The 15,805-nt window shown below is 44.7% G+C and overlaps 1 protein-coding gene across 2 annotated transcripts in view; it reads left to right on the top strand.

Annotated features, from left to right (window-relative positions):
- Positions 1-15,805, top strand: part of CEMIP2 (cell migration inducing hyaluronidase 2) — a 90,596-nt gene that overhangs the window by 26,818 nt on the left and 47,973 nt on the right. For both annotated transcript variants that reach the window (XR_003756005.2, XM_029055593.2), the window contains exons 3-5: positions 3,484-3,624; positions 5,778-6,339; positions 8,762-8,925. Coding sequence is in view for 1 of the 2 variants with exons in the window: in XM_029055593.2 (XP_028911426.1) it covers positions 3,484-3,624; positions 5,778-6,339; positions 8,762-8,925 (867 nt within the window). In the remaining variant the exon portion in view is untranslated. The remainder of the gene's footprint in view (positions 1-3,483; positions 3,625-5,777; positions 6,340-8,761; positions 8,926-15,805) is intronic.

The following is a 15,805-nucleotide window of genomic DNA, read 5'->3' as shown; positions in this document are numbered from 1 at the left end:
TCTGCACTCACTGCTGAATCAATCAATCAGTGGTATTTATTTAGCGCTTACTGTGTGCAGAGCACTGTACTAAGTGCTTGGGAGAGCACAATATAACGGAGTGGGTAGACACACTCCCTGCTCACAAGGAGCTGAAGCTTCTTCCTTTGAAACTGCTGGCAGTGAAGTCACAGCTTTTAGTGATCAGCTACTTTGGGAAGTAGCATGGCATAGTGGGTAGAGCACGGGACTGGGAGTCAGAAGTTCGTGGGTTCAAATCCCAGTGCTGCCACTTCTCTGCTGTGACCTTGGGCAAGTCACTTCTCTGTGCCTCACTTAACTCATCTGTAAAATAGGGATTGAGATTGTGAGCCCCACATGGGACAGGGACTGTGTCCAATCTGATTTGCTTGTATCCACCCCAGCGCTTAGTACAGTCCCTGGCACAAAGTAAGCACTTAAATGCCACAATAATAATAATAATAATAATTAGTATTATTGTTCTCAGGCTTTCTAAGGGAAGAGACTTGTGACGTCTTCCGATTCCCTGCTCTGGAGATTCTTGTCATGTTTTCCTTAGAGTGTGTTCATTTGTTCATTCAATTGTATTTATTGAGTGCTATTGTGTGCAGAGCACTGTATTAAGCACTTGGAATGTACAATTCAGCAACAGATAGAGACAATTCTTACCCAGCAACTAGCTCCACTGCTTGGCTCAGTCTGTTTTTAAAAGACTCAAGTAATGGGGTTTTCACCACTTCCCAGGGGAAGCTATTCCATAGTAATAGATTTCAATGTTATAAAATGTTTCCTGATATTCAACCTAAAGACTTTTCTAGCCTCAGTTTTGTCCTTATTTTCCACTATCATCTGCTAGCCCTTCAGAGCCATTTCTCTCTGTTGAATTGCCTGAATATGCTTGAATTGCCTGTCGACAGTATCATAGGCACACTTGTTATGGCTTGGTCAACTAGTAAGTGTTTTAATTTAGTCAGTCTCATTTGTTAGTCAGCCATTATTCCTTGGAGATTGATTGTGGTATTTTGAGGAAGAGCATGCTGATTCTTTAGTTCCTGGAAGAGGAAGGAATTGAAATGAACCCAAACCATAGGAAACTTTTTTTTTAAAAAAAAGTACAACATTTCACACAAATATCGTAATGATTGTACTGACAGAAGACAGATGTTTTTTGTTGAATGACACGTTTGATGTCTATAGGAAGCGGTCTTCAAAAGGGATGGCTGATGACTTTGTAGTTTTGGAACCTGAACTGGTTATTTCTTGCCAGGTACTTTTATTATCTCAGACTTCATGGCCTTTGCCTAGAGATTCTCTCTCTCTTAAGGGACCCTGCTAAATGATTAGACTCTACTTGTATGGAACGCTGCCAAATCTGAACGTTGTTTTAACAGTCAGTACTGGCTTGGTCATCTTGAGGTCTTGGCATCTGTTCAGCTGTTTTATCCATTTACTTGTCCTTTTCCAGCTTGCCTCTCCCCCATAGACAGAGAAATCATTTTCACTGCCAAGGTACCTTTTCTGGAGCCCTAAAGTCGATTTTTATTGATAACTAGACTTTGCCCTAGAGTTCAAATTTACCCAGAGGAATTTATAAGCACCTTGTTCATGTTAAGGGAGAGAAGACAATGCAACATTGCAATTTGACATTCTGCATGTCCAACAAAACCCATTCAGGGCATAGTCTTGTGACACGTGATCATTAAAAGTGATCTAGTTGGGACTGTGTTTTCAATGGAAAAGAGAAAGAAGTTCCCTGTCGACTGAAGATTCGTTTTACAAAGCCTCCCCACCCCTAAAGGCCCAAACAGGAACCAATCACAGATCTTAGGTAAGATTTCCCATCTTAAACCCTGAGGTCTATGCTATCAATAAATCAATCATTGGTACTTAGTGAGCTACTACTGTGTGCTGTATATTGTACTAAGTGCTTGGGAGAGTATAGTATGATGATATAGGAGAGTCGCTAGACACATTCCCCGCCCACAATGAGCTTACAGTCTAGAGGGGGACTCTAGCGACTTCGGGCCTATGGGACTGCTGGTAAACATTTGCCATTGAAGTTGAGCGAGGTGCCTAAACCATTACTCATAGGGAGAATCCTGCACATCAGCTACCCTGGGTAGCACTTCCAACTTAGTTGTGTATTGGCCAGTACCAAGATGACCCCAGCCAGCCCTGGCAGGGCCCACCCCAGGCTCCCAGTGTCCTGTTGGGACAAGGCTCTGCCTTGGAGTGTGTATTCCCAGTCACAGCCCAACAAATGCCAGCTTTGTTCACTAGTCAAACAAAAATACCCTTGTCAGATTCACTCTGTTTTTGCCCATGAAATCAACTTTGGCTTATCTTGTTTTAGTTTGCTTAATGTTTTATCTCAATTGGTTTCTTGTGCTAATCAACCTTGATTTTTGTCTTTTCCGTTGCTTACTGAGGAGAAGAGTATATGTGTTGAACCCTGGTTCCAGCCTAGGTTATTCTTGTTGAGAATGAAAAAGATAGCACATTGGGATCATCCGTTGCAATGAATGTGTGGGCAAGGCAGACAGTCAGTCAATCATATTTATTGAGCACTTACTGTGTGCAGAGCACTGTACTAAGAGCTTGGGAGAGTACAGTATAACAGACACATTCCCTGCCCACAACGAGCTTACAGTCTAGAGGAGCCCCCTGAGGGACAGGAATCGTGTTTAAACCTCCCTGTGTATTGTCCCCCAGCACTTAATACAGTGCTCTGAATACAGTAAGCGCTTAATAAATACCATTTCTTTTACCAAGTCCTATATGTGTAATAGTACGTCTCTTAGAAAAGCAGTGTGGCTCAGTGGAAAGAGCCTGGGCTTGGGAGTCAGAGGTTATGGGTTCGAATCCTGGCTCTGCCACTTGTCAGCTGTGTGACCGTGGGCAAGTCACTTAACTTCTCTGTGCCTCAGTTACCTCATCTGGAAAATGGGGATTAACTGTGAGCCTCACGTAGGACAACTTGATTACCCTGTATCTACCCCAGCGCTTAGAACAGTGTTCTGCACATAGTAAGTGCTTAACAAATACCAACATTATTATTATTTATTATTATTAGATTCATTCACTGACAGACTCCCTGCATCTGGCTCAAGTCCAGTACTGACAAAACTAGAGGTTGATACTTTTCCCCCTGCCACAATTGCTAAACCTCATTAAAGAGGGGAAAACTTTTCTATGTTAACGAAGGTAAATGCCAGGGAATGGCCTCTCCTTTTTTCTGGGATGGGGTTGGCAATATAGTGTTATCCTTCAGTTTGAAGATAATGCCTCTGATGGTGAGACTGTACCCATTGGTTATGAGTAGCCCCTTGAGCGTTCTTACTACTTGTTTCTCAGGCAAGTAGAAACTAGTTATCTCCCAGGATGCATGCGTTCATCAAATTTCAAATAGTGTAATGCAGGACAAATTCGTCTCGTATTTTTGCATTTTGTTGATTCTTATTGGGTTGTATTACTGAATTGTAGAGAACTGCCCAGATCAAAACCCCCGTCTCAGGAACTGGGATCCAGAACAAGATACAGAAAAACAAGTCATTATCAAGAAAGGAGATTGGCTTCGACTGAACTCGGATGTTACCGTGAATTCCATAGTCATACAGGATGGAGGTAAGGTATTGCCAAGTAACCAAGACAGCACAGAAGTGTTAATCTTTGATCTGTTGCCTAAAGTTGATCATTTTTTGTGCCTAAAACATTTATTTAAAAAGTCAGTGCTCTTCTGTATCTATTCTGAGTTTTTCTTTCTCTTTGTGTTGTTGAAAATGTCCTTAGTATGCTCTGGTTTATTGCGCAGTTGGAAGCGCAAATGAACACTGACACATAGTGTAGGCTGTTCTGTATGATGTTTGGACCAATTTTTTTTTTTATAACTGCCTAATTTAGCAGCATAGTAGAAACATCTCAAACATCAGAGAGGCAGATGGGACTCAAGAATGTATTACCAAATCTAAGGGGATAGACTATTGGATGTTAGTGGAGATGAAGAGGGCTGTATCTAGGCACCGATTATTATTTTATTATTATTATTGTGTTTAAGTGCTTACTACATGCCAAACACTGTTCTGAGTACTAGGATAGATACAAGATCATCAGGTCGGACAGTCCCCATCCCACATGGGGCTCACAGTCCAAGGAGGAGGGCAAATGAGTATTGAATCCCCATTTTACAGATGAAGAAATTGAGATCCAGAGAAATGAAGTGACTTGCCAAAGGTCACACAGCAGGCAAGTGGCAGAGCCAGAATTAGAATCCCCGTCCCTTCACTCCCTGGCCCATAGTCTTTTTCCTTAAGGCATGCTGCTACTCTTTGCCTATCTTTAGAACAGTGGTAGCAGAAGAGCCTTTTTACACCATAAAGCGAGTGGCAAACATTATTTTTGCCATATCATCAGGGAGGCTGACAGAAAAAAACATTAGAGATGTGGGTTTGAAAGGGACTTGAAAACGGGAAGAGAAAAATAAGCAGTAGTATATTATGAAAGACTAAGGATGAGTTCTAAACATAACATTGTGAAAGGGAGGGAAAAAAGTTTTTAAATATCTGTTCTTTAAAGAAACTATTTAATAATAATAATAATGTTGGTATTTGTTAAGTGCTTACTATGTGCAGAGCACTGTTCTAAGCACTGGGGTAGATACAGGGTAATCAGGTTGTCCCACATGAGGCTCACAGTCTTAATCCCCATTTTACAGATGAGGTAACTGAGACACAGAGAAGGTAAGTGACTTGCCCAGAGTCACACAACTGACAAGTGGCAGAGCTGGGATTCGAACCCATGACCTCGGACTCCCAAGCCCTTGCTCTTTCCACTGAGCCACACTGCTTAAAACAAATGAAGAGATAAAATTATTGTCACCCAAATGCCCCTGAGTAGAACTATATTAAAATCAGGCCCTGGGCTTTAGGATATCTCTAAATGGTGGGTTTTTACTCAACTCTTATCTTCCAAATTCCATACCACATTTCTCATTCCTTTAAAGTGAGTGTGAGTGTGTCTGACTCCTTATTACATTTAAAAGAACTATATCTTGGGGAATGCCTGCTTTCTCCTCTGTTCAAAGCCATTTTCTTGGGAGTGGCAATCTTTTTTTAAAATTTTGGATTGTTTGCAGTTGCTCTTTATTACCCTGGTAAAATTGAACTGCTGCAAGTTCACTGGACTTGTTTGCAGTTAGTATCAAAGAGATCCCCATGGTGTCTCACCATTCTGACAGGCAGGAAGCAGAGAAGTCTCAAAGGTTTAGGTCTTTGTTGGAATCCATGATGTAGCTAATGGATTGGAATGAGACCAGGCCAATAGGATGATGCGATGGAAAAGTACAGTATGTATGGGTGTATCAAAATAACTTTCAAGAAATTTAGAATTAGCTTTGAGGATTGAAGGAACACTGTAAACTCTTCTCCACTTAAGACAATTTCAATTCGTGCAAAAAGCTCATTATATAGGATCACGAAACACAGTTATCTACTTTGTGAGAATCCCCATTAAAGGTGAGTAACCAGAGTGTATCTGAACATTAGTTACTTGAACTGAATGCATATCTACATTGGTCAGTTGACTTTTTTTCTATATGTTCATGGGAAGCCTGGTTTAAAATCTCAAACCAATTTCTTGTAGCAGCTTTACCCTTCTTCCTCCCTCTCAAAATGTGGAAGTGGCTTTGTTGTTTTTGTCCCATTCTTAAAGGTAAAATCCGTGTCCTTATGGCTCAGAGAGGTACCTTGTCAGTTGCTTCATAGAAGTGTGATTCCTTACAGGATTACTTGTCTTTGGAGATGAAAAAGATGGATCCAGAAATATTACTCTAAGAACTCGTTACATCCTGATCAAGGATGGTGGAGCGCTTCATATTGGAGCAGACAAATGCCGCTACAGATCCAAAGCGACGATTGCCTTGTATGGCAAGTCAGATGAAGGTGACAGTAGGCCAACATTTGGCAAGAAGTTTATTGGTGTGGAGGCTGGGGGGTCGCTGGAACTGCATGGGGCTTGGAAACTGTCTTGGACCTTGTTGGCAAAGACGCTGCATTCCTCAGGGCTGGCCTCTGGTTCTTACACCTTCGAAAAGCCTTTCCTCCGTGGCCTCAACTTGAGAGTGATCGATCAAGACACGGCAGAAGTTTTGGTGATTGATAGGTTTGATACACACGAGTACCAGAACGAGAGCAGGCGACTTCAAGATTTTTTAAAAGCCCAAGATCCTGGTCGTATCATTGCTATAGCTGTAGGAGATTCAGCCGTCAAAAACTTACAGATTGAAACCAAGCAAACCATCCAGAATCTTCTGGGAAGTAATCTGATCAAAGGATTGAGTTACAGGTAAAAATAACTTGGTTCTAAGCTCCTTCTCTTTGATTTAGACACTGAGCCCCATGTAGGACGGGGACTGTGTCCAGCCTGTTTATCTTGTGCCCATCCCAGTGCTTAGTGCAATGCTTGGCACCGAATAAGCACTTAACAAATGTCACAGTTACCATTCTTCCTCATCTCCTCCCACTCCCCTCTTTCCAGCCCCCCTCATCCTGAATCCTCCTTTTCCTTCAGAACTTCCAGGTGCAGATTGAGAAGTGTCCTGTGAAAGGGCAAGAGGGGAGGGGCCGGGTTCACCAGAGCTTCATAGGAAAGATCCTGTGAGAGCAAGCCACCCTTATCCACTGGAACAGAATAAGAAACCATACTTGAGTCATCTTTGGATAATTTGTGAGTGGAAAGGTCAGAGGAGTGTTTCTGTTGAAATCTATTTTTACTTTCCAGGCTGAGCTAGGTAAAGTCATCTTCATGTTGAAAGCAGCACAGTTTGTCAGAGGGATCTAAGGGGCTGGGGAAGGGGTGTGCAAGGAAAGGGAACATAATTTTGTTTTTGGACTCTTACATTCTGCAAGTACTTCTTACCTCAAACCACCCAAAACAGAAACCGGTGCTTGGCTATGGTTCTTATTAATGCTGGCATCTTTGGGGGTAGGAAGTGATAGTAAACCTGAAACTTCAAGCAGTAAATGGGGTCCAACTCACTGGGGAAACAATTGAAGTGGGGTGGGGGAAAATGGACACATGAGATCGTTCTTATGACATGACCTGATTAGCCATGATCGAATGCCCGTGTGCAAACCGAAACCGGGAATCACTCTGGCTACTTGGCTCAATGTTGGTCAATGTTGCTCAATGTTTAAGCGAAAGATCTGGCAAATTCCTTTCGTGTCAGGGTACAAAAGCACCCTTGGTTTGGGAAGGCTGAAAACGGCCAGTATTTCTTTCCCAAATGGGGCCGTGGTACCGTATTATCCATTGGAAGCTTAAAGTGAATAATACATAGTGACAAAGTAGTGCGAGTAACATTTCTGTAGCTTCTTCCAGTTGCAAAAGTGTAATGACTATTTTCTTATCCCACGATTTGGCTGCAGCTCTGAAACGTCTGATTACTGACTCTGTTTCTTGAAATCAATTACTTGGAGGTGTGCGAAACCGTGTTTTCCAACAGTAATGCCTTTTTGGTTTAACAACTGGATTGTGACATTCCCCCGCCCTCTGAACATCCACTCATTTTCCAGAGTAGATGGAGAAATAGAACAGTCATGAACCGTTGCCAGTGTTCCATTCTACTGGCATTATCTCCAACACACATAAACACTCTCCTTTGTGAAGATAATGTTCTCTTCCATTGAAATTTTCTTCCAGAGGAGGAAAGTGGGAGGGGGTGATGTTGGTGATAATGCCAGTGGAATAGAACAGTGTCACGGCTAATTGCTGAGGCAGTTCTGGTAAATAAGTGGAAGTTCTTTCATCACTTTCCTCTTCCTTCCTTCCAAACAGGAGGCCTTAATTCTGGAACACTTTTCTCTTGATTCTTCTTATTGTATCAAGTGATATAAATAGAAATATGGTCCTTTGCCAGCCAAAAACCAGTTAATCCGGGGTAGGAGAGTGTGGGTGTGGTGTGTATATGGTTATGCATGCCTGTGCTTTTTTTTTTCTTTTTTTTTTTTTTTTTACTTTTATCAGTGAATAGTAAGCCATCTGGCTGGCACAGACAAATTCTGTTTGGTCTTTTATTAAGAGGAAGTGATCTTTTTCTTTTCAATCATTGACTGGGTTGTCTTGAGTCAAGATCTTTATTTTTTCTTGTTCCCTGCTTGATTGAACTGCAGCTGAGATTTTTGTTACCAGTTTTGTGTTCAAGAACTCAGAGATTAGTGCTAAAACACTCACTTATATTAAAAGAATAGTAACTGTGTTTAAACAAACCTTCATTATTAGCAGTATAACATCTTTTTTAGCTACTTTGGAGATTACATAGAGGAAAGTTATTAGAATGACCTGAAACCTCTAATCTGTGGGTGTAAGAGTCTAAAACTGACTTTTATTAAAAAGGTGAGAAATACTTCATTTGAAAAGGGAGGAAAAAAAGTTAACTTGCTTCCAGAAGAGGGTTTGTGTGGGTGTGGATGGGTGTTTCTGAGGACAGGGAAAATTTATTAATTTAGGGAAAAATGCCCAGAGTGTCTCACCTCCTGCAGAGCTGGATGGACAACTAACTTGCTTGAGTGTGTATTTCCTTCCATGAGGCATTTCTTTTCTTTAATTGCAGTTTGGAATTACAACCCCAAGGGATTTTGGAAGAAGCGTGAAGACTTGGGTGGTGAATTTCTTTAAAAGGATTAAAATGGCTCAGAGTAAACAGTCTCAATAAAGGACATGGTTCATTGGGAAGACAAAGGTTCAAAGCGTGCTTTTCTCTTTCTAGGCAAGCCTGGGCTCTGGTTGGTGTCATTGGAACTGCTTCTTGCAACGAATCAGTGAGAAACTATGAAAACCACAGTACCGGAGGGAAAGCCTTGGCTCAAAGAGAATTTTCCACAGTGGATGGTCAGAGGTTTGCCGTGACCGCTTGTAGCGAATGGAATGAAGGTAGGAATGTGCATCTCAAAAGTATTAACACTGCATCACTCAATTGAAAGGCAAGGCCCTTTTCTTAGTTGGAAGCTTCAAAGTTCTGTTCTTGTAGGGTGTTTCCGGTAATAGTATTGTGTAAACACTCACTGTGAACTTCTAAGTACTGGGAGGGAATAAACAGGTGGGATTTAGACTTGGTCCCTGTCCTTTGGGGGGCTTACAGTTTAAGAGTATAAGTGGGGACAAAGAACTGGAGACAGACCCATCAAGAGCGATGAAACATTGACACAGCCCAGACAGATGCACAGTGACAGTCAGCAGGGTGCCGTGACTAGAGGAGCAGAATTTCAGGCTCCTCACCGTTCGGAGTCCCAGGCGTACCCGTAGCCACAGCAACCATTATGGCAGCCTCCAGCTTTCCCGAGCTTATGTGGCCTCATGCATTAGGTGCTGTTCTCTTTCCCACTGGGTGGTGAAAGATAGGATGGGCTGGAATCTCCTCGACGATGTGGAGGGGGAGAACCGGTGCCGGTTCTCGGGGAGGCAGCATGGTTGACGGGTGTGTGTGTGTGTGTGTGTGTGTGTGTAGGGGGAGGGGGTTGTTGTTGAGAGTGACAGCAGCTTTTATTCTGATTTAGTCCAATGGAGCAGGGTCCTTCAGTGGAAGGGAAGGTTGCAGTTACCATGGAAGCTTTTTTCAGATGCAGTGGAGGGGTCTGAGAGCGTACAGCAGCAATAACAAAAGACTGAAGTACAGTTGTGTGGCTGGTTAGTATAGGATTCCGGGGCCCAGAAAACCACATGGGATCAGGCCTGGCTCTCCTAGTTGGGTTAGGATCTAGAAACATAGTAGGCCATGATTAGTAAATGGAAATATAATACACCGGATAGCAAGATCTGATTTTTGAGTTCCAAATCCTCTTCCAGTCCATAAGGTTTTTACCAGCCCTACCTTCAGAGCCCAACTTTTGCACCAGGGCTAAGATCCAGAACAGCATCTCAATATTCAACCTACACTTATGGAAAATAAACCGATGACAGATTGTAATTGTTCATTACCCCCTGCATCAAGCACAAAACCTGGTCTCAGAGTTCTCCACCAGTTTTCCCCACCATACGTATTCACTCTCTTCCCCCACTACTCCCCAGGGCACTTTCTTCACCCTTCCCACACTCACCTATCAACTATAACTCACACTCAACTCTCCTATCTCCAACCACTTGCTCATGCTATTCTCCAGGCCTGGAACTTTTTCTCCCCCGACCCCTCCTGTCCAAATCTGCCAGAGAGTAGCCCTCCTCCCCATCTTCAAAGCCCTCCTGAAATCACATCTCCAGGAAGCCTTTCCTAATTGATTCCCAACACCTCAAGTCACATCAAGCCAATAGCCACCTTTAACAATTATTCTGTATTTACACCCATCCTCAGCACTTATGGATTCAATGGTTCTGCTGTTTCATCTTGACAGTCATACTACTACCTACTATATCTTAATTCCTCTGGCTCCCACTATTTGTAAATGTATCTTGTCTGTATCTCCCCCCTCACCCCACCAATTACACTTTAAGCTCTTTGAGGGAGGGGAATGTGTATTCTGCTTCTGATGTACTCTCCCAAAAGCTTAATATAATGCTCTGCACTCAGTATGGGCTCCACAGCACCATCGATTGATTCCCTTTCTTTAAGTATATCAGAAAATAATATTGCAAAGCATGGGTCCTACTCTTTTTTTTCCCTAAAATCAGATGAAGGCAAGGCGGAGTAAAAATTTACTAGCCCCAATTTTTTAGGTATCCAAGGAGAGTGAATTCCTGCTTCTTTACAAGGCCAGGTCACCATGTTCCATATGAAAATGAGCCTCGATTTTTGAGGCATTTAACTGGGGAAGACATTTCAATACACTTAATTGGGATGTAGCAACTACTCTAGTGGGTCGGAAGAGATGCTTTAAAGGGGGTGGCACTTCCAAAGTGGCTTGGTTTTTTCAAAAGGAATGTATGCATCACCCCGCGAAACCAGGACTACTTCTCCTGCTTAAAAGGAGATTTGAGTGAACAGGGAGAAAATCATGAAAGTTCAGCCTCGGAATATGTGACTGTGTGGTAGATCGAAGCATCCTAACTGGTTCAGTTCAGTCCCAAAGCAAAAGCTGAAACAATTTCTCCTCTTGTCTAAGCAGCTACTCTAGGATATTCCTTCTTTTTCATGTTTTCTGGGATACCACCTCTCTGGAAAGGATGGAAGTTCTTCTCACAGAGGAAGTAGGATGACTTGATTTCCTTTCTTCCTTCCTCTGTTGTGCTGCTTATTGGAGATAATAACCCAGCACTGGGTTACGTCTTCTCCAGAGGGCAGGAGAGTGAAGAATTAAGGAGTCAAACTCTCGGTCGTCTTCTGGGCTTGTTCCTGAATACCCGTTCAAGTGTGGTTACTCACCCGGAGATTATAAAACGTAGAGCCTCATTGAAATCGGGGGAGATGTTACGTGTAACTCCATGAGTCTTGGTTGGAGCGTTTCCAGTTCCCAGTCTGGATATAAAGCTGTTGAGATTTTTGCAGCTGCTGGTGCTGTTATCATTGAGCTTCTAACCACCTCTTTGTTTTTATCTTATACTTGGGGGGTGGCAGGAGAGCATTCTGAATTTTGTTTACCTGATGAGAAGCAGATAAATAGTGTGAATCCCCAAACTGATTTGAAATGTGAGGAATCATGGAGGCCTTTGATTCAAGACTATCTAGTACATCGTTTATGCCTTATCAAGTGGTTTTCATTGTTTCGGTAAATTTGCCCTGATGATGATAATTATGGTATTTAAGTGCTTACTATGTGCCAGGCTATAATAATAATAATAATAATGATGGTAGTTGTTAAGCGCTTACTATGTGCCAAGCAGTGTTCTAAGTGCTGGGCTAGATACAAGGTCATCAGGTTGTCCCATGTGGGGCTCACAGTCTTCATCCCCCTTTTACAGATGAAGGAACTGAGGCACAGAGAAGTGAAGTGACTTGCCCAAAGTCACACAGCTGACAAGTGGCAGAGCCGGGATTAGAACCTACAACCTCTGACTCCCAAGCCCGGGTTCTTTCCACTAAGCACGCTGCTTCTCAGGCTATAATGTACTAAGTACTAGGGTGGATACAAGTAAATCGGGTTGGACACAGTCCTTGTCCCACGTTGGGCTCACAGCCTTCTCGTTCCCCATTTTACAAATGAGGTAACTGAGGCACAGAGAGGTGAAGTGACTTGTCCAAGATCACACAGCAGACAAGTGGTGGAGCCAGGATTAAAGCCCATGACCTTCTGACTCCCAGGGCCATGCTCTGTGCACTATGCCATGTGATCTAGAAGATGTGAGAGAGATGCAGAAGTTTCTGGAAAAATCCCATCACTGACAGCAGCAGCATCTATGCCTTTGATAGAGAAGATTTCTTAATACACAAGAGTTATACTAGGGCTCCAGCCCCATCAGTTATGCAGTTGTAGTGTAATCAGCTAGTAATATGTAGAGGTGCCAGCTTCATATTTGGGGTTCCAGAGCAAAAAGAGGGCAGGGATTTAAGGGGTGAAGGGAGCCCAAAGGACTAACAAGCCAGAATGCCATTACTGAGGGATTTGTTCAAGCCCCATTGGGAAAATTGCAGGTCATTAGAAACCTGGGATGAATGAGGCTGAGAGTCCAGTCCAGAAAGCTGTGGGGGCCTTTGCCTCTGAGGAGTGGGCACTTATGATAGCACAACAGGTTCAGTTGCGGGGGATCAGCTGCCACATCTCTCACCCCTAATGATCTGGCCACCTATTTCCTCACGAAAATCAACACGATCAGGTCTGAGCTCCCCAAAGTCACCCCTCCGCCTCTCCCCTCCCCCCCAACAACCCCCTCCCCTACTTTCCCATCCTTCCCTGCAGTATCCTCAGAGGAGATCTCCTCCCTCCTCGCAAGTGCCACCCCCTCCACCTGCGCCTCGGACCCCATTCCCTCTCACCTTCTTAAAACCATCGCCCCTGCCCTCCTCCCTTCCTTAACTTCTATTTTTAACCACTCAATCTCCAAGGGCTCCTTCCCCTCTGCCTTCAAACATGCCCACGTCTCCCCCATCCTAAAAAAACCCGCTCTTGACCCCACTCCCCCTCCAGTTATCGTCCTATCTCCCTACTACCCTTCCTTTCCAAAATCTTAGAACGAGTCGTCTACAATCGATGCCTAGAATTCCTTAACTCCCATTCTCTCCTAGACCCCCTCCAATCTGGCTTCCGTCCCCTCCACTCTACCGAGACTGCTCTCTCTAAGGTCACCCATGACCTCCTTCTTGCCAAATCCAATGGCTCCTACTCCATTCTGATCCTCCTTGACCTCTCTGCTGCCTTTGACACTGTCGACCATCCCCTCCTCCTCCATACCTTATCTCACCTTGGCTTCACGGACTCTGTCCTCTCCTGGTTCTCCTCTTACCTCTCTGGCCGATCATTCTCGGTCTCCTATGCTGGAGCCTCCTCCCCCTCCCATCCTTTAACTGTTGGAGTTCCTCAAGGGTCAGTTCTTGGCCCTCTTCTGTTCTCCATTTACACTCACTCCCTCGGTAAACTCATCCGCTCTCACGGCCTTGACTACCATCTCTACGCAGATGACACTCAGATCTACATCTCCGCCCCTGTCCTCTCCCCCTCCCTTCAGGCTCGCATCTCCTCCTGCCTCCGGGACGTCTCCACCTGGATGTCGGCCCGCCACCTAAAACTCAACATGAGCAAGACTGAGCTCCTCATCTTCCCTCCCAAGCCCGGTCCGCTCCCAGACTTCTCCATCACCGTGGATGGCACGACCATCCTTCCCGTCCCGCAGGCCCGCAATCTCGGTGTCATCCTTGACTCGTCCCTCTCGTTCACCCCACACATCCTATCCGTTACCAAGACCTGCCGGTTTCACCTCTACAATATCGCCAAGATCCGCCCTTTCCTCTCCACCCAAACGGCTACCTTTCTATTACGGGCTCTCGTTATATCCCGGCTAGACTACTGTGTCAGCCTTCTCTCTGACCTCCCTTCCTCCTCTCTCGCCCCACTCCGGTCTATTCTTCACTCCGCTGCCCGGCTCATCTTCCTGCAGAAACGATCTGGGCATGTCACTCCCCTTCTTAAACAACTCCAGTGGTTGCCTATCGACCTCCGCTCCAAACAAAAACTCCTCACTCTAGGCTTCAAGGCTCTCCATCACCTTGCCCCTTCCTACCTCTCCTCCCTTCTCTCTTTCTACCGCCCACCCCGCACGCTCCGCTCCTCCGCCGCCCACCTCCTCGCCGTCCCTCGGTCTCGCCTATCCCGCCGTCGACCCCTGGGTCACGTCCTCCCGCGGTCCTGGAACGCCCTCCCTCCTCACCTCCGCCAAACTGATTCTCTTTCCCTCTTCAAAACCTTACTTAAAAATCACCTCCTCCAAGAGGCCTTCCCAGACTGAGCTCCTCTTCCCCCTCTACTCCCTCTGCCATCCCCCCTTTACCTCTCCGCAGCTAAAGCCTCATTTTCCCCTTTTCCCTCTGCTCCTCCACCTCTCCCTTCCCATCCCCACAGCACTGTACCCGTCCGCTCAACTGTATATATTTTCGTTACCCTATTTATTTTGTTAATGAATTGTACATCGCCTTGATTCTATTTAGTTGCCATTGTTTTTATGAGATGTTCTTCCCCTTGACGCTGTTTAGTGCCATTGTTCTTGTCTGTCCGTCTCCCCCGATTAGACTGTAAGCCCGTCAAACGGCAGGGACTGTCTCTATCTGTTGCCGACTTGTTCATCCCAAGCGCTTAGTACAGTGCTCTGCACATAGTAAGCGCTCAATAAATACTATTGAATGAATGAATGAAAGGTTAAGCTGACAAATCTTCCTAGGAGTTTGATCGGCATTTCAGTGTCTAAGCTGCGTGGCGAAGAACAAAGTTTTGTTTTACAAGGAAGGAGCAGTTATCCCACGAAGCCAGAAGCTCACAGCAATCGGCTCACATTCTCCGAGTCCCCAGGAGGGTAGGGTGTCTGGACCGAGACGCACAGCGGTCACGTCCGCCTTGCCACAGTGAACATTCTGGTAGATCCTAACCGGTATCTGCTTAGGATGACCAGAGTGATGGTATCTGAGTAGTGTGTAGTTCAAAAGATCAAGATACATTCTGTTGGTAGATAGAGATATCTGACCGTCAAACAGAACCTCCTCACAGTTGGTTTTAAGGCACTCAATCAGCTCCCACTCTTGTACCTAACATCTCTCATTTCCTGCTACAACCCAGCCCACACACTCTGTCCTGTAATGCCAACCTACTCGCTATACCTCAGTCTTATCTTTCTCATTGCCCACTTCTGGCTCCCATCCTCCCTCTGGCCTGACACTCCCTCCTGCATTATATATGGCAGAAAACCACTCTCCCCATCTTCAAAGCCTTTCTAAAATCACATCTCCTCCAAGAGGCCTTCCTTGACTAACCCCTCATTTCCCCAACCTATTCACCCTCCCTTCTGCATTGCCTCTGCATTTGGGTCTGAATGCCTTAAGCACTTTGATTCTCTCCCCACCCCCAGCCACACCTTTAAGCACACTGATACTCACCCCACCCCAGCCCCACAGCACATAAATTCATATCCTTTATACTCAGCCATTTGCCCTCTTTGTAGTGTATTTTAATGTCTTCCCCACTAGAATAAGCTCTTCGAGGGCAGGGATTGTGTCTATGGAATGGTATTCTCCCAAGCACTTAGTGCAGGGCTCTGAGCATGGTAAACCCGCAAATACCAGTGATTGATTGTCCTTTGCGTCCAGTGGGTTCAATTGCAGCATTAGAAATCAGCTGATTCAGTCTTTATCTAGAATTTCAGTTAGGATCAGAAGAGGAATTTAAAATATCTTAACTGCAAG

The sequence above is a fragment of the Ornithorhynchus anatinus genome, chromosome X5 (assembly GCF_004115215.2).
Source record: "Ornithorhynchus anatinus isolate Pmale09 chromosome X5, mOrnAna1.pri.v4, whole genome shotgun sequence".
NCBI classification, from domain to species: Eukaryota; Metazoa; Chordata; class Mammalia; order Monotremata; family Ornithorhynchidae; genus Ornithorhynchus; species Ornithorhynchus anatinus.
The sequence above is the reverse complement of the archived record's forward strand: the minus strand, read 5'-3'. Positions and strand labels throughout refer to the sequence as shown.